Genomic DNA, 25533 nt, shown 5'->3' with positions numbered 1-25533 from the left:
ATACAGTTTGATTATCGTCTCCAACAAGAGAAATCATATTTCCTGCTCACTGAGTGAATTCTCCAGCTGAGCTGATAAACAGGGTGAAAGGTCAGGGGAGTTGTGCTAACTGGTTAAAAGCAGAGTGGTAAAAAACCGAGTGCAGAAAAAACACTCATTGAAACAGAGCAGAGAGTGAGAAAGAGTGAATGATATTACTGAGCTGAGAGCTGTGATAGTGCTCAGTATAATGAGGAAAAGAATCTGTACGTTATTTCTGTTGAAATGTCTTCAATAGGTTAAGAGACAAAATGGCTGAATTTTCATCACAACGGCCAAAGGAAGACAGAAAAAGGAGGAGGAGCTATGATACAGAACTACCTGATTGTAAGTTATTACAGTTCATACACACTTAACTAAATCTCTTGTCAGGTCAAGATGATCTTATCTGTATCAGTACAGAGTAATCAAGGTAAAATTAGCAGATCATTTCAATATTCAATATTATTGACTACAGGATGAAACTGTCACGCCGCCTCGTTCTCCTTCCACACTACCGGACTCCATTTCCCAGATTCCCGTTGATTATGACACCAACAGTATCCGTTCTACTTCACCCAATCACATTTCGCTCCGACGCTCTGATTCACCTGTGTTCTGAGTTAGTTCCGGTTCATACCCATCTAGCTCCGGTATTTAAGTCCGCAGTATGTAAACAAACACCGCGAGGTATTGTTAACTGATGTTGCATACTAAGCGTTCTCCTATCGTTTCTCGTTTTGGCTTTATGGTTACGACTCTCTTTTTGGATTATTGGTTTATGTCTTTTGTCTTGCCCTTATTGGATTTATTGTATGGTTGGACTGATACTCGGCTACGAACTCGGACTGTACTTTCGACTACGTCTTTGGTTTTCGGTGAGATCTTTGTTTGCCTGGCTTTACTGTTTCTTGTTATACTGCCTGTTAATAAACCTGTTTGCTTATTTTACTCGGCTTGCGTCACTCCTCACTACCTGGCGTTACATAATACCTCGCCGCTAGTGATGGCCGAATTAAATAATCTTCAACAGGCAGTCGGTAACCAGGGGAGGGTTCTCGAACAGCATAGCCAGTTGTTCGAGAGCCTTGCTAACACCGTTACCACTCTTACTACTCAGCAGTCTGAGCAGCACTCTCAGTTAGCTCGGATCACTACGAGCCTCCAAGATATTGCTAATCAGCTTGCTCAGCTGAGAGTAGCCACGCCAGCTAGCTTAGCCTCCGCTAACCAGGCCTCTGTTAGCTCTCCAGCTAGCGCTCCCAGCTATCCTTCGGCGGCGGCTTTTCCGGTAAGCAAACCCGATAAATATGATGGCTCTCCGGATTTGTGCAGAGGTTTCCTTTTGCAAATGTCGCTATTTTTTGCCAATTCTCTTGTGAGCGTCGATGCAGCGCGTATTTCATTTTTTATATCGCGCCTTACCGGTAGAGCTTTGGATTGGGCTACTGCTATCTGGCCTAGCATTGAGCATAGCACCTACGAACACTTTCTCAGTGAGTTTAAGCTGGTTTTTGATCACCCTCATCACGGACAATCTCAGGGGGAGTTATTAGTCCAGTTACGTCAGGGAAATCGGTCTGTTTCTGATTATGCTCTGGAATTTCGCACTCTGGCTGCTGGTAGTGGTTGGAATGAACCGGCGCTACGAGTGATGTTTCGTAACGGACTCAGGGCTGATGTGTTATCCGAATTAGCATGCAAGGACGATGGATTACCCCTTGATGAACTAATCTCGCTAGCCATTAGACTGGATCAGCTTAAACAAAGCTCTTTACCTGGTCGTAGAGCTGGTATCCCTACTCCTCATCTCGCTACGCCCCGTGCATCTGGATTTACTCCTCGGCCCACTTTCAGGGAGGAAGAACCCATGCAAGTGGATGCTACCCGTTTATCGAGTGAAGAAAAGAGGCGACGACTTCAGGCTGGATTATGCTTCTACTGTGGAAGAGCGGGGCACATGTTACGCGAGTGTCGGAGCTGCCCTCCCCGAGTTCAGCGAAAACAGTCGTCAGGCTCGTCCAACGGTGGGCAATCCCATGGTTACCATGGCAACCCGGACCGTCCATATGAGCCACCTGCTTCTGACTCGGGAGAGCGTGTGGAGGGGGTTCCACACGCTAAGAGGGTAAGCCGACTAAGCTCTGACATGTTTTCACGATCATTTATTATATCTGTTATTCTGTTCTGCCAGTCCTCTTCCTGTGTTTTTCCAGCTCTGATTGATTCCGGTGCTGAGGGGAACTTTATTAATGAGCAGCTGGCCAGAAGTCTCCAGATCCAGTTCGAGTGCCTGGAGAATCCAATGAGGCTGTCTGCGGTGGATGGGACCCCAGTAGGACAAGGAGCCGTATCCCACGTCACCACACCAGTCAAACTGAAAGTCAGCGCCCTGCATTCTGAGGAGACCAGGTTTTTTGTAATGAAGGACACTAGCTATCAGATTATTTTAGGACTTCCTTGGTTGAAGAAACACAACCCTCTGATTTCTTGGTCTAATTGTGAAATCATTTCTTGGTCTCCTTACTGTCATGATCACTGTATTACTGGTCCTAAATTGTTGATTCAGGCTACTACGGTAGAGAGCCCAGGTCAGGAATCACTTACACATATTCCTTCCGATTATGCAGATTTATCTGAAGTATTTAGCAAATCTCGTGCTACTCAACTTCCCCCACATCGTTCTTATGACTGTGCAATTGAACTTATTAATAATCAGATACCTCCTAAATCACGCATTTACCCATTAACTCAGGTTGAGGAATGCGCTATGGAGGAGTACGTTCAGGAAGCTCTAGCTCAGGGGTTTATTCGTCCTTCCACCTCTCCCGTGGCCGCATCCTTCTTCTTTGTTAAGAAGAAGGATGGAGGTCTTCGCCCCTGTATCGATTATCGCCAACTCAATGCTGTTACCAAGACATATCCGTACCCACTGCCTCTAGTTCCGGTGGCTCTTGAACAATTACGTGGAGCCTCTTTATTCACTAAGTTAGACCTACGTAGTGCCTATAATTTGGTAAGAATCAGAGAGGGTGATGAGTGGAAAACTGCCTTTTCTACCACCAGGGGGCACTATGAATATTTAGTTATGCCTTTTGGTCTCAAGAATGCCCCTTCCGTGTTTCAATCCTTCATTAATGATGTACTCCGTGATATGTTAGGACGATTTGTCATAGTATATATTGACGATATCCTTATTTACTCACCTGATCTACATACTCATGTCTCTCATGTACGTGCTGTGCTTACTCGGTTACTTCAGAATCAGCTTTTCGTCAAAGCAGAAAAATGCGAATTTCATATGTCTACCATTTCCTTTTTAGGATATGTGATCAGTACTACTGGTATAACTATGGATGATAGGAAGGTTCAAGCTGTTGCTAATTGGCCTCTTCCCAAATCAGTCAAGGAATTACAGAGATTTCTGGGTTTTGCTAACTTTTATCGTAGATTTATACGTAATTATAGTTCAGTAGCTGCCCCACTTACAAACTTGCTAAAAGGTAATGCCCGAAAATTGGTCTGGTCAGAAGAAGCATCTGTTGCTTTCTCTTCTCTCAAGGAAGTGTTTATTACGGCCCCTTTATTGAAACATCCCGAGCCTAAGGAACCTTTCGTAGTCGAAGTTGATGCGTCCAGTGTAGGGGTTGGAGCTGTACTCTCCCAACATTTCGGTTCCCCCAGTAAGATGCACCCGGTGGCTTATTTCTCCCATAAGCTCTCCCCAGCTGAACGTAATTATGGCATTGGCGATCGTGAACTTTTGGCTATTAAGCTAGCTTTAGAGGAGTGGAGACATTGGTTGGAGGGATCATTACATCCCTTTGTAGTAATCACTGACCACAAAAATTTGGAGTATTTAAGATCCATGAAATGTTTAAACTCACGTCAGGCTCGTTGGTCTGTTTTCTTTGCACGTTTTGATTTCGTTATCACTTATCGACCAGGTTCCAGAAACACCAAGGCAGATGCTCTCTCTAGAATTTACGAGGACGAGAATTTAGAAAGCTCTGAACCCTCTACTATTCTGAAACCAGGCATTGTGGTAGCTCCCATCCGATGGGAGATCTCAGAAGAGATTGATCGGATTAACTCCACTTCACAGCCCCCTGCACAGTGTCCCTTAGATAAGACCTATGTACCTGACCAGTGTAGAGATAGACTTATCACATGGGCCCACACTTCTCTCACTTCAGGACATCCTGGCGAGACTCGAACACATGCATTATTGGAGAATCAATTTTGGTGGGAAAACATGCGCTCGGACATTCATGACTTTGTTGCTTCTTGTACTATTTGTGCTCAGTGTAAAACTCCTCGTACTCTCCCCGCTGGCAAATTAGTGCCATTGCCCGTACCTGCTCGGCCCTGGTCCCATCTTGCAGTTGATTTTGTTACAGACCTCCCTGAATCTATGGGTCAGACAGTGATCATGACAGTCATAGATCGATTCTCTCGCGGTGTTAGATTCATTCCTTTTTGTAAAATGCCCATTGCCTTAGAAACTGCTGAAGCTTTGTTTAATCATGTTTTTCGTGTGTTTGGTATCCCTGAAGATATTGTTTCCGACCGCGGTCCTCAATTCATTTCTCAAGTCTGGTCAGCCTTTATGAATAGATTAGGTATTTCTGTTAGTTTATCCTCTGGCTACCATCCTCAAAGTAACGGCCAATGTGAACGAATGAATCAGGAGCTAGGTAAATTTTTGAGGATATATTGTTCTAACAACATTCACGATTGGGCTAAATTCCTTCCTTGGGCCGAACTAGCTCAGAATTCTTTGATCAGTTCCACCACGAAATTGACTCCTTTTCAGTGTTTTTTAGGCTATCAGCCACCCATCATGCCCTGGTCAGCTGAACCCTCCAACATTCCTGCAGTTGACGATTGGATGCGTCGGAGCGAGGAAGTGTGGGAGGAGACTCACAGGCGTATTGAGGCAGTATTACAGCGACAGAAAAGACAGGCTGATCGCCTACGTCGCGAGGCCCCCCTCTATTCTCCTGGAGATCGGGTTTGGCTGTCAACCAGGGATTTCCGGCAACCAGATTCACATAAAAAACTTTCAGCTAAGTACATTGGACCTTTTAAGATTATTAAGAGAATTAATGAAGTCACCTACCGTCTTGATTTGCCTCCTGATTACCGTGTTTGTCCTTCGTTTCATGTATCTTTGTTAAAGCCGGTTATCCCTGGTCCGTTGGATGAGACGTCGCTTGGGTCGCCTCCTCCTTCTTCGGTGGCTGTGGATGGTGATCCAGTCTATGCGGTAGAACGACTGCTGGACTCCAGACGGAGAGGGGGAGCCCTGGAGTACCTGGTGGACTGGAGGGGTTACGGACCTGAGGAAAGGAGCTGGGTGCCAGCGAAGGATGTTCTGGACCCTCTAATGGTGGAGGACTTTCATCGGTCTCATCCGTCTCGTCCGGCTCCACGCCCCAGAGGTCGCCCCAGGAAGAGGTCTCCGGTTCCTCGACGGAGTAGACGTCATGGTTCGGTTTCTGCCCTTTCTTCCAGTTCCGTCCGCGGCTCCAGGAGAGGTCGTCCAAGGTCCAGGGTTCCCGTCCGTTCCGATTCTGCTTCTGCATTGCCTGTCCAGGACGCCACTGGGGGGGAGGAGGTGGTTTCCTTGCATCGTCCTCGTCCTTCGGCTCCTTCGGACTCTTTGGAGGGGGGAACTGTCACGCCGCCTCGTTCTCCTTCCACACTACCGGACTCCATTTCCCAGATTCCCGTTGATTATGACACCAACAGTATCCGTTCTACTTCACCCAATCACATTTCGCTCCGACGCTCTGATTCACCTGTGTTCTGAGTTAGTTCCGGTTCATACCCATCTAGCTCCGGTATTTAAGTCCGCAGTATGTAAACAAACACCGCGAGGTATTGTTAACTGATGTTGCATACTAAGCGTTCTCCTATCGTTTCTCGTTTTGGCTTTATGGTTACGACTCTCTTTTTGGATTATTGGTTTATGTCTTTTGTCTTGCCCTTATTGGATTTATTGTATGGTTGGACTGATACTCGGCTACGAACTCGGACTGTACTTTCGACTACGTCTTTGGTTTTCGGTGAGATCTTTGTTTGCCTGGCTTTACTGTTTCTTGTTATACTGCCTGTTAATAAACCTGTTTGCTTATTTTACTCGGCTTGCGTCACTCCTCACTACCTGGCGTTACAGAAACACTTTTAAACACTTAGTGTTGTGTGAAAGGTGGCTCTAATAATATTGATATAGTGTGCTGAATACTTTTGCACGTCACACTTTTAATATTTTCATTTTCGTTCCACTTTACAATTATGTACTACTACAGGATTAGTGTTCATCAGACATTATATAAATATAATGGTGATCCATTCTCAGCACTACAGTTACACTGACTTGGTGTTGATATCAAACAGAAAAACCTGTTGTATCTCCACTTTGCTGGTGTAGAGTGAGATCTGATGATGCACAGCTAACACTACTGCTACTGATCTAGTAGCTCCTCGGTGCTGATCAGATTCTTTGATTCTTTTCATTGTATTGAGTCAGTGGTGATCCTATAATGAACTGTTATCACTGATAGTTCTATTCACTGTCAATGGTTTGTGGACAGAAGTAAAAACATTGAAACCTGTTCATTGAAATTACTCTATAAATATTATTAAAGTCTGACAGAATGGTACAAGACTAAGGCACTTAATAATGTTCTTGTTTTCCCAGTTTCTGGTGACTCCAGTGTTCTCCTGTCTGAAGATCAGTTCCTGTGTTCTATCTGTCTGGATGTGTTCACTGATCCAGTCTCCACTCCATGTGGACACAACTTCTGTATGATCTGTATTAAAACATGCTGGGGTGACAGTCAGCAGTGTAACTGTCCATTATGTAAAGAGAAATTCACCAAGAGACCAGAACTGAAGGTCAATACAACACTGAGAGAGGTGGTGGACCACTTCAAGAAGAAAAGTGGTCTAGATAAACCTGAGGTTCTCTGTGATGACTGTACTGGAGTGAAGCAGAAAGCTCTGAAATCCTGTCTGGATTGTGTTGCTAGTTTGTGTAAACCTCATTTAGAGTCTCATTATACATCTGCAAGATTTAAGAAACACAAGCTGATAAACCCAGTGAAGAATCTGGAGGATTACATCTGTCAGGAGCACGAGAAACCCCTGGAGCTGTTCTGTAGAGATGATCAGGTGTGTGTGTGTAAATTCTGCACTGTGACTGATCACAAGAATCACAACACTGTTCCTATAGAGGAGGAGAGTGGACAGAAGAAGGTGAGAGGCAGCATTACTCTTAATAGAAAACACATGAATGTAAACTATGCATTATTTTAAAATGATTAATTCAGTGTTGAAATGTAAATTGAACCTCTATTTCTCTCGGTTTCCAGACCCAGCTGGGAAAAACACAGACAGAGGTGCAGCAGATGATCCAAGACAGACTGAAGAAGATCAAAGAGATTGAACACTCAGTAGAGATCAGAAAAGTGTGTTAAAATAATATATGTTCTAGTAATTAAAGAATTTATAATCTGCTGATCATTCAGTGTGATTTGACTAAAGTTAAAGTTGTTCCTCCATCAGAGAAACACAGAGAAGAAGATTTCAGACAGTGTTGAAGTCTTCACTGCTCTGATTCGCTCCATTGAGAGAAGTCAGGCTGAGCTGCTTGAGGTGATGGAGGAGAAGCAGAAAGCAGCAGAGAGGCAGGCTGAAGAGTTCATTAAAGATCTGGAGCAGGAAATCACTGAGCTAAAGAGGAGAGACACTGAGCTGGAGCAGCTCTCACACACTGAGGATCCTCTCCACCTCCTACAGGTCAGTGTTCCTCTATCTGCTCAATGGTAATGCAGCACATCTCACAACAACACTGTTCATGCTGAGGATCTCTCCTCTCTCCTGCTGGACTGTAGATTTACCCATCCCTGTGCAGACCCCCACACACCACCAACTGGACTGATATCAGTGTTGATCCTCATCTGAGTGTAGAGACTGTGAGGAACACTCTGTCTCAACTACAGAAGAGCCTGAGTGAAGAACTTACTAAAACTATTAATGAGGAGATCAGAGAATCAGGTGAGAATCTTTCACATTGAAGAAGTTTGCAGACAGAAATCTGTAGCAGAAAGAATCTTATTGAAGATAGTGGATAAAAATGTAAATAATTCATGAAGATCTAATGTACCCGTTAATTCTGAAGCTTTATGATTAGCTTTAAATCAACTCTTTAAAATGTGATGAATGATATTTTTATTGTATTTAGTCTCAACAGAACTAAGGATGATTCAGCAGAAAGCAGGTACAGTGTTATTTATCATTTGTTGTTCATCAGACCACTTAAACCCACACTTTTATAAAGTATTATAACTTTTAATTCTCCTAAAATATATTATAATTTTCAAACCCTTTTAAAGATTACTCAGTGTGCTCCACTGGATGATGAATTAATTTATTATCGGATACTCATATCACTCTCTGTGTGTTTCTCTCAGTGAATGTGACTCTGGATCCTGATACAGCTAATACTTTTCTCATCCTGTCTGATGATGGAAAACAAGTGAGACGAGGAGACACAGAACAGAATCTTCCTGACAACCCAAAGAGATTCATTAAGTACATCATGATTCTGGGAAAGGAGGGATTCTCCTCAGGGAGATTTTACTATGAGGTGCAGGTCAGGGGGAAAACTAATTGGGATTTAGGAGTGGCGAGTGAGTCTGTTAACAGGAAGGGGGAGATTACACTGTGCCCACAGGATGGATTCTGGACTGTGATTCTGAGGAATGGAAATAAATATACAGCTGGTGCTGATACCACAGTCCTCCTCTCCCTAAAAGAGAAGCTCCAGAAGGTGGGGGTGTTTGTGGATTATGAGGAGGGTCTGGTGTCCTTTTATGATGTGGAGGCCAGGTCTCATATCTACTCTTTCACTGGTCAGTCATTCACTGAGAAACTCTATCCATACTTTAGCCCTGGTCTTAATGATGAAGGTAAAAACTCAGCTCCACTGATCATCACACCCGTATCAAACACTAAATAAATATTCATCAGTAACTTTAATCAGAACAACAGAAATAAACACATTTAATTATTTTGATTCTATAAATGATAAAATGTATCACTAAAGTTTAATGGAGTGAAATTGATTTATAAATAAAGTTTCTTTAATATATAAACAAATGTTATATGTAATGTAGTATTAGAGTTAAAATGTTCTAAAATGCTGGAGAGTAATCTGAGTTTAATGTTAAACTGTGTAAACTGATTTATTATTTAAGGTTTAAAAGTCAGTAATGTTATTATGGTAATTTGACATTGAATCAAAAACATATGATTTTGTTCGTGAAACAACACTGAATCTAAGCTGATCTGATAAAAAAGGAAAAAGTATAAACTACAAAGAGACTTATCTCTTAGATCAGTGTCTCACATTAAATCAAAGTGTTTTGTGGATTATGCATTATTATATCAGTTGATATTGAGTGTAAAATGAGAGTTGTGGGTGAATGTGTTTCATAATCTGCTGTTATTGATGGGATTCTCCTTTAAATCATAGTAAAAATATTAAATGACTCCGTAACTGACTCACACATTGACACTGTGACCACAGAGATACCTCTTTGTCACTGAGAAGGTAGGATCAGGGTCAGAGGTTAGTTTTTACTGAAATTTTATCAGGTAAGGAAATTAATAGAGTATAAACAGACTGAATAAACGTTCTGTTGCAGAAAACTCCCAGTGTAATCTACATTTAGCTAACTGCTGTAGAATTTCTGTAGAACTGATCAACATCACAGTAATTACAGCGACTGCAGAGTTAGCTTGTTTTACCCAATATAAACACAAGAAGCTCCATAAATGATTATTACAGTAGCTTACAGTTACATCAACACACAGCACAAACACATACATATATGCAGGAATAAACCAGTGGTGGACAGGTATAAAGTAAATGTAAATTGTTACTGTTCTGGGATTTCTTTTACCTGTACTTTATGAAGTATTTACATTTTGAGTGACTTACTTTAACTCCACTGCATTTCAGAGCCATATATTTTTCTTTTTACTCCACTACATTATGCACAATCTAATAATTTATACTCTGTAACTTTTGCTTCATGTGTGCATAAAACAACAAAGAAAAGAAGCATACATCAAGCACCCTAATCCTGGTAATCAGGGTGCACTTAGTTTGAACTTGGTTTGATGCTGTTGGACACTCAGTGCAAGAATGGAGTTCAGTGCCTGGGCAGCAGCATAATACTTTACGTGTCTATGTCTATATAAACAATATAAATATATGGAATATATGGGATATATAGATGAAGTATAGTAAAGCAAGTGAGTAATTTTGTAAGTTAGAAATAAATCCTTAACCAAATCTTTGCTTTGTATATTGCCACTTAATGTTACCTAATAGAAACTGTTGGCCTTCAGTGTTTTGTGTTTATGATCATTTTAATAGACATCAGTGTCAGACTAATAAATAACATTCCATATTCTACACTGGTGCATTAAGAGTCACACTAAAGTCTTTTTTTCCACTTAAAAAAGTGTTGATTAAGGAAGGAGTCTTGTTATATAAAATTATAATAGGACATTAGGGTCATAATAAATCATGGTAATTTTACATTTACTTCAAGTACATTTAAAGGTAAATACTTGTGTACTTTTACTGAAGTGGAGGTCTAAATGGAGGACTTCTACATTTACTGTAGTAATATTTTAAGATGGGTATCTCCACTTTAACTCAACTACATGGTGTGTGTTCTTCATCCACCTCATTATAATACACTATCATACACACCACTAAGCAGAATGCTGATGCTCTGAGCTGCTGCTGTAAACTAGTGATTAAATCCTGGAATCTGAAGATTTGATTCATGTGTCAAAAAGAGCGAAGCACTGTGTCGATTCTTGATTCATTTTAAGGATTATTCACGTGACGACGGAGATCCGAAGCTTCGTTTCGGCACAGAATCCTCGCGCTTCAAGGGTCGTAGTTTGAGGATTAACAGAAAGAGCGAGAAACTGAAACAGAGACTCAGAGACAGAGAGCGAGTATTAGTGATGAGCGGGTGAATCCTCTATGAATCATTTGAAGCTTCTTTCTGACTCTTCTGAAAAAGATCCGAGTCATTTGTAGAGTCAGAGAAGAGGGACATCTGGTGGCTGTAAGAAATAACTGCAGATCAACACCGATAAACAAACAGTATGAACCCTGTGTTATTTTACACTTCACCCAGTGTCTGTTCTGATCTGCTGATCAATAATGTACAATTATTAATGTGCTGCAGGAAATCATTTTTGAGTGAATAGTGTAATCATAATTTATACAGGGATTATGAACACAATCTATACTGTTAAAAAAAGTGTTTTAAAATATGATTTGAGGAACATTTAGCTGGGTTATAGTGAGTCTATGGCATTTAAAGGAATGGGTTTGTGATCAACTTTGAACTAAACACTGTAAAGCTTCACTCAGCTGTTGTTTTCTGAACATAAGATAAGATAATTTAATATTATAGGAAATTAAGCCCACAGATAGTCATAAATAAACATTTTAATTGAATTTTAATCACATTAAACAATCCAAATATCCTACTTGCATTGACCTTTAGTATAATCTTTATTTCACTAGAAATTATTTCATAGAGATGTCAGAAATATATTTTCTCAAATTAATATTGATTTACAACATTTTACTGAGTAAATTAGTTTTCATAATTTGCAAATATTTAACACTGCATTTGTGTTCCATTTAATACTATAATAAAAATATGATTGATGTCCAATGGTAACTCCTGATTGCTTATGTGATTTCATGTTTTTCATAAAGGTTCTTCATCCTTAAGGTTATTATTAAATGCTAGTTCATGAGGACAGAGACGACGCTACATCTTTAAAAATAGGTTTGAAATGTTTGAGGTTGAGGACTCTAGCGCTTCATAACCAAACAGACAGGTTAATAAACCGGTATGTAAATGAGACACAGCTGTACACAGTTAATACCAATGACTGAAGAAAAATATAATATATCACTCATAAACAGCCATTTGTTAATACTCTGAGTGCATTCTGGGATTTGGAGTGTTTTGATTGAAACTGCCTTTCAGAAGAACTGGTGGAATCTGAGTTCTGAACTACAAAATTAACTCAGCAGGAGATAACCACAAAATGTGTAAAATCTAAATATATTTATATACAAATTATATAATTATATATTTTTTAACGAATATGTGCATTTAAAAAGACCTTGCTTTTTAAAATATTAGAAGTATATAGTTCCTTATTGTTTATAATTTATTTATTTAACACAGTATTAGAGACTTAACTTTAGTCTGGCTATCTCTGATTGGGAGTTATTTATATGCTTCAAATTTGTATTTATTATACAGAACAAAAGGTGCTAAAGGATCCAAGAGAGTGATTGAACTAATACAGGACTGAATTTTGTGTCTGCACTTCAATTGTAGTTTTTTAGGAAAATTGAAGGATATTTTCAGCGCACCTGCTGTCATTATTCTCACTTCACATTGCAGTGAAAAAAGCATGCTCTACTTAACACAGTTCATCTCTAAAATATCCATTTTACATTTTATACCATTTTATTTTATTTTTTGTATGCAACATTTAGTCTAATTTGGAACACTTGTAGTCACTGCCATTCTAAATGTGTTTTATTTAGGTCAGAGCAACACTTTATAAATGTATTTTATCCACAGTTTGTTTATAATTTCCTCTTGATATAAAACAGTGATCATAAACACTGTATTTCATCTGCAGTGCAGTTCAATAAAATAATGTATAACATTAAATACAAATCTACAAATGTCTGTTTGTAGATTTTTCTGTAACATTTCAACAGCAAATCACAGGGGAACAGGAAGTGACATCACACTGTGTGTAAGAAAGTGAAACTGATTGAATCAGGAAGTTCAGACAGAAAAACAACCATCTTATTCGCAGTAAGATCTGATCTGAACTGCTGGATATTCAGTAACTCTGAGAAGAGGATCAACACAGACGATTCTGACTCTCCAAGAAAAAGACAAAGAGAAGAATAAAGGTATGAACTTCAGTGAAGAATTCATAGATTAGACGTTTGATCAGCGTGAGCTTCATCACAGTGACAGAGTTGCCAGGTTTGCGGTTTTCCCGCCAAATTGGGCTCGTTTGAAAATCCACTCGCGGGTGAAAATTGAGGGGTGGCGGGGTGCGTTTTTTTGGGCTACTTTATGTAACGTCAACACGGGAGGAAAAAGTGTATAAGTTGACACTAAAATCAATCTTCCGTGGATTACAAAAATAAGAGCCAGGAGAACATAACTATGGGAGGTAACCCATTTCAAGGACAAATAAAAACCGTTACCATTGCATTTTGATTTTACTTTTTGTCATTTATTATGCAGTTCATCACGAAAAGGCAAGGCCAAAGTGAACCTTTTATTCTTCTTTTCACAATTAGCTTTTTCATCTTAAATTTGACAGTGAAATACCCCTATGGTAATGAAAATGAAATGGCAAAAAGCCTTTTTAATTTGAATTTTATTTTTGTCATATGACCCGTGCTCAGGTAAATCAGTAAATTAAATTGCAAATGATTTGATTTTGTCATAATAGTTTTACACATTTCAATATTAATATTTATTAATAATATGAAAATATATTTGAATACGGTATTTGAATTTTCATTTCAATTTTATAATATAATATATAATGACAAAGGACAGTATGAAGAGAGAGAGAGAGAGAGAGAGAGAGAGAGAGAAAACCAGAAATCACCAGGCGATCCAAAAAAATGCCAAAGAGCAGAGAAGAGAGTTAAGGAGGGACAAGAACGGAAATGAGTAAGTAAAAGTCTGTAGCCAAGTAGGAATAGTAATAACAAATCCCTAAGAAACAGTATACTAAGTCGTACACTCATAATTGTTTTGACATTTGCTACAAACGTGTGACAGACATTATTTTGGGCTAGTTTAAGTTTCTGAAGGGCGGGTTTCAGACCGACTTTGGGCTGGATCATTTTGTTTGACCTGGCAACCCTGCACAGTGAACTACTTGAGTAAACAGAGTCAGGTGAAGACAGTCTGCAGATACTGGGAAAGTGATGATATTCAGATCTGAAATATTGATGTAGAAATACAGTGTGATTATCGACTCCAACAAGAGAAATCATATTTCATGCTCACTAAGTGAATTCTCCAGCTGAGCTGATAAACTGGGTGAAAGGTCGGGGGAGTTTTGTTAACTGGTTTAAAGCAGAGTGGTGAAAAACTAGTGCAGCAAAAACACTTATTTAAACAGAGCAGAGAGTGAGAAAGTGTGAATGATATTACTGAGTTGAGAGCTGTGATTGTGCTCAGTATAATGAAGAAAAGAACCTTTACTCTCTGCAGATAAAAAAACACTGCAATCTTAATGTGTGTATGTTTAAGGCAGCAGGAAGGTGTGTGATAAATGTGTGAGCTTAGTGATGTGATTTAAATGTGTTCAATATTAGGAGGAAGAAAATGGCACAACAACCAAAAGAAGGCAGAGGGAGGAACTTTGATGAAACACAACTGAACTGTAAGTTGCACACATTAGTGTTCATACAGACTTCAGTTACATATCCTTCTACAAATAAGGATAATCATGTCTCTGATCTTATATGTATCACTATACAGAATTAAAGAGTTTTACATTCTCAGTGTCGTGCTGTGGGTTAAATATTCACAAAAGCAGCAGTATTAAGTCACTGGTTTGTTGTTTTCAGTGTATGTGAATGGTTGATGAAGGGAGACACACAAAGTTAATTGGATGTTAATAAAATTATGACCCACAAAGAAATATTACACTGGTTCATTTTTGATAGCTTGCTTGAAACATGAGATAAACAATTAATTATTTTAGTTAATATAACAGCCTAAAAGTGCTGCTGTGATTCACTGAATTGCTCATTTTTTACTTGCGTCTTGTAAGTATTTATATCAGCTTCTGTGTGGGTCCACTAAGTGTATAATTACAGACTGTAGCATGTAACCAGTTCTCACAGGTCAGATTCTGACCACAGGATCAGTGTTAATCAGATATTATATAGATCCATTATAGATCCATTATCAGCACTACAGTTATACTGGCCTGGTGTTAAAGGTACATTCTGTAGGAAATGAAGGAAGCGTGTGGAATAGTTACAGCAGTCCAATCTGCCCTGCCCACCCCTCCCCAGACACAAAGCCTATTTGGGTTGCCGAATCCAGGAGGCTGAATCTACACAAAGTTTAGACTAGTAGGAGAGGCAGAGAACTTAAGAGGACGAGCGAGAGGAGAGGAGAAATACAGCAATTCAAAACTCTTCTAAAACGCATGTCTAGCGCTATATTGACTGTAAGTTACACAAGGGAGAGCTAGAGGTCCACCTTACTGAATTAGCTGCCAGTTAGCTTAACTTACCTGCTCACGAGAAAAGTAGCAGCTCTGGGTCTTGTAGTCTTTTTAAGCTCTAAGTCTCCAACTTTCCAAACTCACTTCCAATATTCACTCTTGTTATATTCCTTCTTTGGTCATTGAGGTTTTTTGAGACATGCTGAGGCTTTTTAAGCTGTGTAGCAGCTGAGGTTTAACTGAACCAGCCCTGCTAGCTCTTTTGCTGTGCTGCGCTCGCTGTACATGCTGGCAACCTCGGGGGTGGAGTTAGTGTTGGGGAAGGAGCAGCAGGAGGAGACAGAGAACAAAATTAACACAAAACTCTGTGACGGACTGAACACTTAAAATAGTAACGTACGGGCTGAAGCCCTGCTGACAAGAGCTACCAGTGATTTTACTCAACATGTTTCCTTAATATCTGATGATACATCCTGATCATTTTATCAATTACTACTAATAATTAGTTACATATTGGTTGTTTAATATCAAACAGAAAAAAACATTCCTTGTATGTCCACCTTGCTGGTGAACAGTGAGACTGTAGCTCTTCAGTGTTGATCAGATTCTGAGCACAGAGCTGCTCTGGGTTGGTTAAGTTTGGAGAGTGAATCACTCTTAATGAAGCAGCGTCAGTAATGTGTTAAAACTGAGAAACAGTTGTATATTATTGCCTCATACCACAAACTACACACACTAATATATCAGTGACACCACTTTGCTGAGAATGGATCAGTACTCACATTATATCTATTCAGTGGTGATTCTATAGTGATCTGTTTTCACTGATGGTTCTTTTCTCTGTGAATACTTTGTGGACAGCAGTAAATAAATCTGTCATACCTGACTGGGATCAGGCAGAGAGAGAGAGAGAAAAGGGAGACACTGCTGGGATGGAATACGAAGCAGTTGTGTTTATTAAGAAACACGGGAATAATATAAAACTCAAAATGGAAAACAAATGAAAACACATTGAACATGCAACAATAACTAACCGGGGAAAACTAGAAACAAACTCAGAAACTGACAAATAAAATGGGGCTGGGCAAAGTAAAGAAAAAGCTGAAAAACGGGAGAAACGGAAAACGGCCAAAACAATAAAACCAGGAAGTGGCCAAAACAATAAGACCAGCGCGTAGCGCGGTACAACGGGGAAAACGGGGCAACTAGGCTAAAAACTAGAAGGAAAAACTACTAAGCATAGCTTAGGGAAAACGGCTAGACTAAAAAACTCAAACTGGGCAAAGAAACAAAAATAAGAAAATATAACAGAAAATACAGCAACGGGGACTCCGGGAAAACGGGAAGACAGGATCGTCTGAGAGAACGCTTTGTAAGACAGCTAACAGGCTGGAACCGCAGGGAACCACAGACCATGATAGTGACCATTACTCGGCGAAAAGTGAAGGAGAGCAGCGTGCTTTTAAGCTGCTCTCCGCAGCTGAAGCCAGTCTGTGATCAGGGCTGAGCAGCCGTGTGTGTGTGTGTGTGTGTGCTCTGAAGGAGCGGATGTCCTTATATGGGCATAGTGCTCTCTCAGAGAGTGCCGGAGGGGGGCGCGGTTGCTCAGGCCTGACAAAATCATAACACATGTTTATTCAGATTACTCCAGAAATTATATTTAAGTATGACAGAATAGTACGAGACTAAGGCATTTAATGCTGTTTTTGTTTTTCCACTCCTTAACAGTTTCTGGTGACTCCAGTGTTCTCCTGTCTGAAGATCAGTTCCTGTGTTCTATCTGTCTGGATGTGTTCACTGATCCAGTCTCCACTCCATGTGGACACAACTTCTGTATGATCTGTATTAAAACATGCTGGGGTGACAGTCAGCAGTGTTACTGTCCATTATGTAAAGAGAAATTCACCAAGAGACCAGAACTGAAGGTCAATACAACACTGAGAGAGGTGGTGGACCACTTCAAGAAGAAAAGTGTTCTAGATAAACCTGAGGTTCTCTGTGATGACTGCACTGGAGTGAAGCAGAAAGCTCTGAAATCCTGTCTGGATTGTGGTGTTAATTTGTGTAAATCTCATTTAGAGTCTCACTATACAATTCCAAGATTTAAGAACCACAAGCTGATAAACCCAGTGAAGAACCTGGAGGTCTACATCTGCCAGAAGCACGAGAAACCCCTGGAGCTGTTCTGTAGAGATGATCAGACGTGTGTGTGTCAGTTCTGCACTGAGGGAGACCACAAGAATCACAATACTGTTTCAATAGAGGAGGAGAGTGGACAGAAGAAGGTGAGAGGAATTTTTACTCTTAATACATAACACATGAATGTAAAATATTCATTATTTTAAAATGATTAATTTATTGAATAGATTCTCTAACAAACATTTTAGTGTTGAAATATAAATTAAACCTCTTTCCCTCTCGGCTTCCAGACACAGCTGGAAAAGACACAGGCAGAGGTGCAGCAGATGATCCAAAATAGACTGAAGAAGATCAAAGAGATCGAACACTCAGTCGAGATCAGGAAAGTGGGTGAAACATCATATATGTTCTGCAGTTTTGATTTTGTAGAATGTATCAAATTGAGCATAATAATAATTCAGTGTGATTTGATTAAAGTTAAAGTTGTTCCTCCATCAGAGAAACACAGAGAAGGAGATTTCAGACAGTGTTAAAGTCTTCACTGCTCTGATGCGCTCCATTGAGAGAAGTCAGGCTGAGCTGCTTGAGTTGATGGAGGAGAAGCAGAAAGCAGCAGAGAGGCAGGCTGAAGAGTTCATTAAAGATCTGGAGCAGGAAATCACTGAGCTAAAGAGGAGAGACACTGAGCTGGAGCAGCTCTCACACACTGAGGATCCTCTCCACCTCCTACAGGTCAGTGTTCCTCTATCTGATCAATGGTAATGCAGCACATCTCACAACAACACTGCCCATGCTGAGGATCTCTACTCTCTCCTGCTGGACTGTAGATTTACCCATCCCTGTGCAGACCCCCACACACCACCAACTGGACTGATATCAGTGTTGATCCTCATCTGAGTGTAGAGACTCTGCGGAACACTTTGTGTAAACTACAGAAGAGTCTAAATGAAGAACTCATAAAAACTCTTAATGAGAAAATCAGAGAATCAGGTGAGAAACTTTCATATTGTAGATGTTTTTCAAACAGAAATCTGTAGCAGAAAGAATCTTATCGAAGATTTTGGATGAAAATGAACTGATTCATAAAGATCTGGAGCTTTATTTAAGTCTAAGATTAACAATTAAATCAACTCTTTAAAATATAGATATGATTTGTTCACTATATTTTATGCTCACTATAATTTATTCACTATATTTTATGCTTTTTGTCCCAACAGTACTGAAGAGGCTTCAGCAGTATGCAGGTAAAGAGTAATTTCTGATTGGTTTCTATCTTTATTAGTTTAGGAGCTTTAATATTTTATTATTTTAATATCATCATTATACATCTGCACCCCCACAGTGTATAATAGAATTTTAATTTAACTTTTAATTCTCCTTAAATATATTTTATTACACAAACCCCTGTGTGATCCACTGTATGATGAATTCATTTATTATCTGATACTCATGTCACACACTGTGTTTCTCTCAGTGGATGTGACTCTGGATCCTGATACAGCTTCTCCTTATCTCATCCTGTCTGATGATGGAAAACAAGTAAGACGTGGAGACAAAAAACAGAGTCTTTCTGACAACCCAAAGAGATTCACTTATTATTGCAACGTTCTGGGAAAGGAGGGATTCTCCTCAGGGAGATTTTACTATGAGGTGCAGGTCAGGGGGAAGAGGGAGTGGGATTTAGGAGTGGCAAAAGCGTCTGTTAACAGGAAGGGGAAGATTACACTGTGCCCAAAAAATGGATTCTGGACTGTGATTCTGAGAAATGGAAATGAGTATAGAGCTTGTGCTGACACTCCAGTCTCCCTCTCCCTGAGAGAGAATCTCCAGAAGGTGGGAGTGTTTGTGGATTATAAGAAGGGTCTGGTCTCCTTTTATGATGTGGAGGCCAGGTCTTATATCTACTCTTACACTGGTCAGTCTTTCACTGAGAAACTCTATCCATTCTTCAGCCCCTGTGCTAATGATGGAGGTAAAAACTCAGCTCCACTGATCATCTCACCTGTATCAAACACTAAATAAACATTCATCAGTAACTGTAATAAGAACAGGGTTCATATGGTTGCTTGAAAATCTGGAAAATGCTTGAATTTTAACGTTCTGTTTTCCAGGCCTGAAAAGTGCTGGAATTTCTGAGAAAGTGCTTGTAAATGCTTGAAATTGTAACTGCATTTACTTTACAATAAATAACTATCTGACTAAATAAGTTCGCTTAAAGAAAAAACTGCAGAGCGTAAAATAAAAGGGTTCGCTCGCGCCTCCACGTATGTGTGACAACAAATTCCGCTTTGGCTCACGAGGAACCAGCTCTTTTTGCCCCCAGATGCAACATTTCTGTGTTTTTATAAATACGGACAGCAGGAGAGTAAGCTAGCTGTGCTAAAAGCCAAGCTTTTGATTTATCTAACATTAAATAATAACAGTAATAACCCGGGGTTACACGTACAATACACTATTAGACTAAACCAAGCGCAAGTGTCCCCCAACAAGCCGCTGTTTGCCCGGCGTCAGCCAGATCTCCGGGGCTGTTTACAGATAGGTAATATATTTGTATCATAAACCTTATTTTGCTTTAATTACTTCTCCTTCTGCTATTACCAAACACAATTTTGGTTGCATAAACATAATACCATCTCTTGCAGTGTGACCAAAACCAAATCAATAATTTATGTATAAATGCTCTCAACTCACCCCCAAATTTGAAATACTACAGTAACTTCTCAATCAAACGAATAGGGTAAAGATGTGGTGAAAAGCATTGGTATTTCTATTGTGTGAATCTGACACCAATAAATCCATAATTACTGCCAATTACTTACGTAGAAGTATTTTGTTTCTCAGTGGCATAGTTGCTGTGAAGTGTGGAGAATAGTTTTGCGATATATTGATTATCGCTGAATTGCAGTTTTGAGGTATCACTGTTATTATTAATTTACCACAGCTGAAAGGTGCTGGAAAAAAATGGGCCTTGAAAGTGCTTGAATTTTACCTTGTAAAAGGTGAATGAACCCTGTGAGAACAACAGAAAGAAACAGATTACATTTCTGTAGTTTATAAAATGTCCTGTGGTCAAATAAAAAATACTGTTTTATTTTTAGATTCTAATTGAAATCAGAATAAAGAAATCTTAAATGACTCAGCAATACTGACTCTTACTTTACTGAATATTTAGATCACACAGTGAAAATAGCAAAGAGTTGCTGGGATTAAGATTTCACAGAGATCAGTGTTCCTAATGTTTTATTAGGTAAGGAAATTAAAGAAAGAGTCTCCAAAAAGCCTGAATAAAACTTTTTTTGGGCATAATGTGTGCGTGTCACTGTAACCTCCACAAGATGAGACAAACATGCTGAGTGAGTGTGACAGTGTGAGTACAGGTGTGTGTGTGCATGTAAACAGAAAACCATCACAATTTACATTGTCAAACTATCATAGTTTGTTTAGATAGATAGATACTTTATTTATCCCGAAGGAAATTTAGGATGATATGTGGTAATTATAGATGATAAATTATTAATAAATTTACCTGTATAGCCCGACTAGTGTCTTCATGGTAATTCTAATAATAAGCAGTGCTGAGATATACAGTAGAGTCAAATAGGTGTTATAACACACATTCCAAAAGGGAGCTATCTGAGCCAGCACTACAAGAACCACTTGTCCAACTGAGTGATTAAATATTAACACTGAGAGGAGAACAAATTCAGAACAGTCCTCAACTCATAACAAAAACAACAAAAACAGTAGCCCGACACAGCTGACAACTACCTGTGTAATCTACATTTAGCTAAATGCCTAAGAAATTACTGTAAATTATTAACGTTACAGTAAGTACAGCAACTGCAGAGTTAGCTCTACTTACTCAATATAAACACAAGAAGCTCCACAAATGATTATATCAGTTTCTTACAGTTACACAAACACACAGCACAAAAACACTACTGCAGGGGTATTTAATTAGAATTCAGTTTGGTCCAGTTAGAGAAACTTTCATCAGGCAAGGTCCGGACCGTCGCCAATGTTAACTTGTGTTATAATTCAGTGTTTTATTCTGTTTACTGAAGAAGCCTATAGTAGTTCTGTCAGTGTTTTATCAACAACTGAAAGACAAAACAAATTACACATACTAGTATATTTCAACAATATGTATTGTTTTAAATAGGCCTGTCACAATAACTACATTATCAGCCTATCATAAAATAAATGGAAACACCCTCAATAATTTAACATATCGAGTAATATGTTAATAATGTGAATCTGTATTTTCACCTTGTTTCAAAATGCTATATTTATTCTATTTGATTTTATTTATATTATATTTATGCCTGCCTGTCATAATAATAATTACATGAATGATAAATCGTACAATATATGGAGAAATGTTTGCTGAACTTGGCCAAAATATCAGCTTTTTTTTTTTAAACAGTAGTTTCATTTTATTTAATATTATTACTGTAGCATACTTTATTATGTTGTGGGTAAAACTGATGGGGGGAGTTGCCAATGCTTTTTGTCCCCTGGGGGTTGCCGTAGTTTTGAGGTAGGGTTGTTTTGGGAGCAGAGAGAGCGCCTGCGAGCGAGGGAGTTTTTTTTTCTTGCTGAGGGGTTCTGATCAGGTGGAGTAAAGTGGAATATTTTGCACTCTTGTCTCGGTTGTTTCTCTTTAATTCCTCCAAGTAACACCGCGAGGTTACATTACTGTTGATATGTTTTATAAATGTAGTATTTTAATGTTATATTTTAATGTTACATATATATATATATATATATATATATATATATATGTATATATATATATATATATTTTTTTTTTTTTTCGTGAATCTGTACTTCACTTTGGGTGACTTACTTTAACTCAAATTTAATTTAAATTTTAAACTCAAATGCATCCAGTACATCATACAAAATCTAAAAATGTGAAAAGTAACATCGGAATGAAATAAACAGAAGGCAAGCGCATCATCTTAATGTGAACCTCTTTTGAACTTTTGGAGATGTTGTAGCTACTAGTAATAGTTATATTTAAGGTAAATTGTAGGATATATTTTTCAGTGCAACTGCTGTCATTACTTCTCACGTGACATTGCAGTGGAGAAAAGCATGCTCTACTTTTCGTCTCTAAAATTCTAAATTCTAAATGGGTACCACTTTAAAATAAGACTACCTTTATAAAGCGTTTATAAATGGTTTACATTTAATTTATTAATGGTTACTAATTAGGTTGTAAATGCCTTAAAAATCATTAATAATCAGTTATAACACATACGTAGAAAGGGCAACAATGGCCCTTTCTACGTATGTGTTATAACTGATTATTAATGTTTTTTAAGGCATTTACAACCTAATTAGTAACCATTAATAAATGGTAATTGTAAACCATTCATAAACCCTTCATAAAGGTAGTCTTATTTTAAAGTGGTACCTCTAAATGTGTTTTATTTAAGTGACAGCAACACTTACATTTACATACATTTATTTTATCCACAGTTTGTTTATAATTTCCTCGTGGCTATTTTAGTACAGTTTAATTTAATGCAGTCTGTAGAATACTGTAAAAGTATTCTTGTCTAAATGAAATTACTCTGATATAAAACACTGATCAAAAACACTGCATTTTCTCTACAGTGCAGTTCATTAAGATAATGTATAACATTAAATACAAATCTACAAATGTCTGAACAATTTTAATCCATGCCAGCAGCAATCACAGGTAAACAGGAAGTGACATCACACCAGGTGAGAGAAAGTGAAACTGATTGAATCAGGAAGTTCAGACAGAAAAACAACCTTCTTATTCGCAGTAAGATCTGATCTGAACTACTGGATATTCAGTAACTCTGAGAAGAGGATCAACACAGACGATTCTGACTCTCCAAGAAAAAGACAACGAGAAGAATAAAGGTATGAACTTCAGTGAAGAGTTCATAGATCAGACGTTTGATCAGTGTGAGCTTCATCACAGTGAACTACATGAGTAAACAGAGTCAGGTGAAGATGATACTGGGAAAGTGATTATATCTAGATCTGAAATATTGATGTAGAAATACAGTGTGATTATTGTCTCCAACAAGAGAAATCATATTTCATGCTCACTGAGTGAATTCTCCAGCTGAGCTCATAAACTGGGTGAAAGGTGGGGGAGTTGAAGGTGGGTGAAAACCGAGTGAATCAAAAAGAGAGCAGAGAGTGCGAAAGTGTGAATGATATTACTGAGCTGAGAGCTGTGATAGTGCTCAGTGTAATAAGAAAAATAACCTTTACACTCTGCAGATAAAAACACTGCAATCTCATGATATCCACTCCGTGTGTATGTGTGTGTGTATGAGGTTGATATAACACCTGTTTGAGTGTGTTTATGGAAGAAGGCAGGTGTTTGTGTGTTTGTGTGAAATGTGTGAGCAGGGTTTCCACCTTTCAGAAATGAAAAGGAACACCCACCACGGCTCCTCTGGGCCATGATCACCATGTGGGGTGGGGCACCCTCAGCAGTGGCATGTTTTATTTTCTGCTTATGTTTAATTTTGTATTTTATTATTACTGTAATACTAATTAATTAATTAATTTATTACCATTTTGAATGTGGATGAATCTTTATGTGCACAATCAGCACTGTTGTAGCTGAGGTTGTGTCTGACTGTGTGGAACAGCTGTAGTAAATTAGAGAAGAGGAGTGGAATAAAAATTCGTCTGCTGCCTGGAATAATTAGACTTTACATTGTTTTCGGCGATATATATCATGATATTAAACAATGCAGGACCCGTGACAGCAACAGCCCCGCCCCCCTCCTGTACACTGTCTCATGACAGAGATCCGGACCGACCGAGAGCTGAGTCAGCACTTTAGAGTCAGCCAAGCACTGAAAACCCAAAGAAAACAGCAAAATCAGGCATTTAAATGACCTTTTAAAAGGTAAATATAAGCATTTTTATGGGATTAAAAGTGTGCTTCCAGCTGCAACTGGAAATATCTGAGCAAAACTGTGAGGAACTGAGGTGCACAGCTTTGGACAGACAGGCTGTCTGCATCTGCTTAAAAGCACGTTTTCACCCTTGTGGAGGCCATGCAGTTACGCTCCCACTCCCCCTCGCCCTTCTCAGCAGCAGACAAAGACAGAGATTATTCTTAATACATATATTAAGAATAAACTTCTTCTTTTAAGATATGTATTTAAATATGAACTGCTAATTCATTCGTATGATTTGTTCCTTAAATGCCTATATATATATTTTGGCTAATACTACTGTATATTAAATAATCATTCATTTGACTTTAAAAATTAGTGTGTGCCATATTGGGACCTCTGCTGAAATGTGTTCAACAGAAAGAGGAAGAAAATGGGTGAACTTTCATCACAACAACTAAAAGAAGGCGGAAGGTGGAACATGGAGGGACCAGGTCTGTGTATGTTAACACAGTTCATATTCATATTATGGTAAAAATATGTAGATTATTGACTACAAAATGAAATACTCATGTTAAATATTAAGGGGTGAAATATTCATAACAGCAGCAGTGTAAAGTCAGTGGTCTATTAAATGGTTGATGAACATTTAAAGTTAATTACCCATAATTACCCATATAATATAAATACCCACATTATATTTAATCAGTGGCGATCCTGTAGTGATCTGTTTTCACTGATGGTTCTATTCACTGTTAATGGTTTATGGACAGCAGTGAAGAACGCATGGAAAACTGTTCAATTAGATTACTTAATAAATATTATTTGACAGAATGGTACGAGACTAAGGCAATTAATAATGTTCTTGTTTTTCCACTCCTGCACAGTTTCTGGTGACTCCAGTGTTCTCCTGTCTGAAGATCAGTTCCTGTGTTCTATCTGTCTGGATGTGTTCACTGATCCAGTCTCCACTCCATGTGGACACAACTTCTGTATGAACTGTATTAAAACATGCTGGGGTGACAGTCAGCAGTGTAACTGTCCATTATGTAAAGAGAAATTCACCAAGAGACCAGAACTGAAGGTCAATACAACACTGAGAGAGGTGGTGGACCACTTC

General features: G+C 38.8%; 1 protein-coding gene across 5 annotated transcripts in view; it reads left to right on the top strand.

Annotated features, from left to right (window-relative positions):
* LOC111194324 (E3 ubiquitin-protein ligase TRIM39) overlaps positions 1 to 25533 on the top strand; it is a 72368-nt gene that overhangs the window by 30809 nt on the left and 16026 nt on the right. The window contains exons 1-8 of one of the 5 annotated variants that reach the window (XM_022678086.2): positions 12907 to 13075; positions 14510 to 14577; positions 17101 to 17657; positions 17802 to 17897; positions 18010 to 18243; positions 18339 to 18501; positions 18729 to 18755; positions 18986 to 20231. In XM_022678086.2, the coding sequence (XP_022533807.2) occupies positions 14520 to 14577; positions 17101 to 17657; positions 17802 to 17897; positions 18010 to 18243; positions 18339 to 18501; positions 18729 to 18755; positions 18986 to 19533 (1683 nt within the window). In that variant the 5' untranslated portion in view covers positions 12907 to 13075; positions 14510 to 14519 and the 3' untranslated portion in view covers positions 19534 to 20231. Of the gene's footprint in view, positions 1 to 277; positions 367 to 6724; positions 6988 to 12904; positions 13076 to 14509; positions 14578 to 17100; positions 17658 to 17801; positions 17898 to 18009; positions 18244 to 18338; positions 18502 to 18728; positions 18756 to 18985; positions 20232 to 25533 lie in introns of those variants that run through there. The other 4 variants (XM_049482913.1, XM_049482911.1, XM_049482912.1 and 1 more) reach the window with 4 other exon arrangements.

This window comes from Astyanax mexicanus, chromosome 8 (genome assembly GCF_023375975.1).
Source record: "Astyanax mexicanus isolate ESR-SI-001 chromosome 8, AstMex3_surface, whole genome shotgun sequence".
In the NCBI taxonomy this organism is placed as follows: domain Eukaryota; kingdom Metazoa; phylum Chordata; class Actinopteri; order Characiformes; family Acestrorhamphidae; genus Astyanax; species Astyanax mexicanus.
This window is presented reverse-complemented; position numbering and strand designations above follow the sequence as displayed.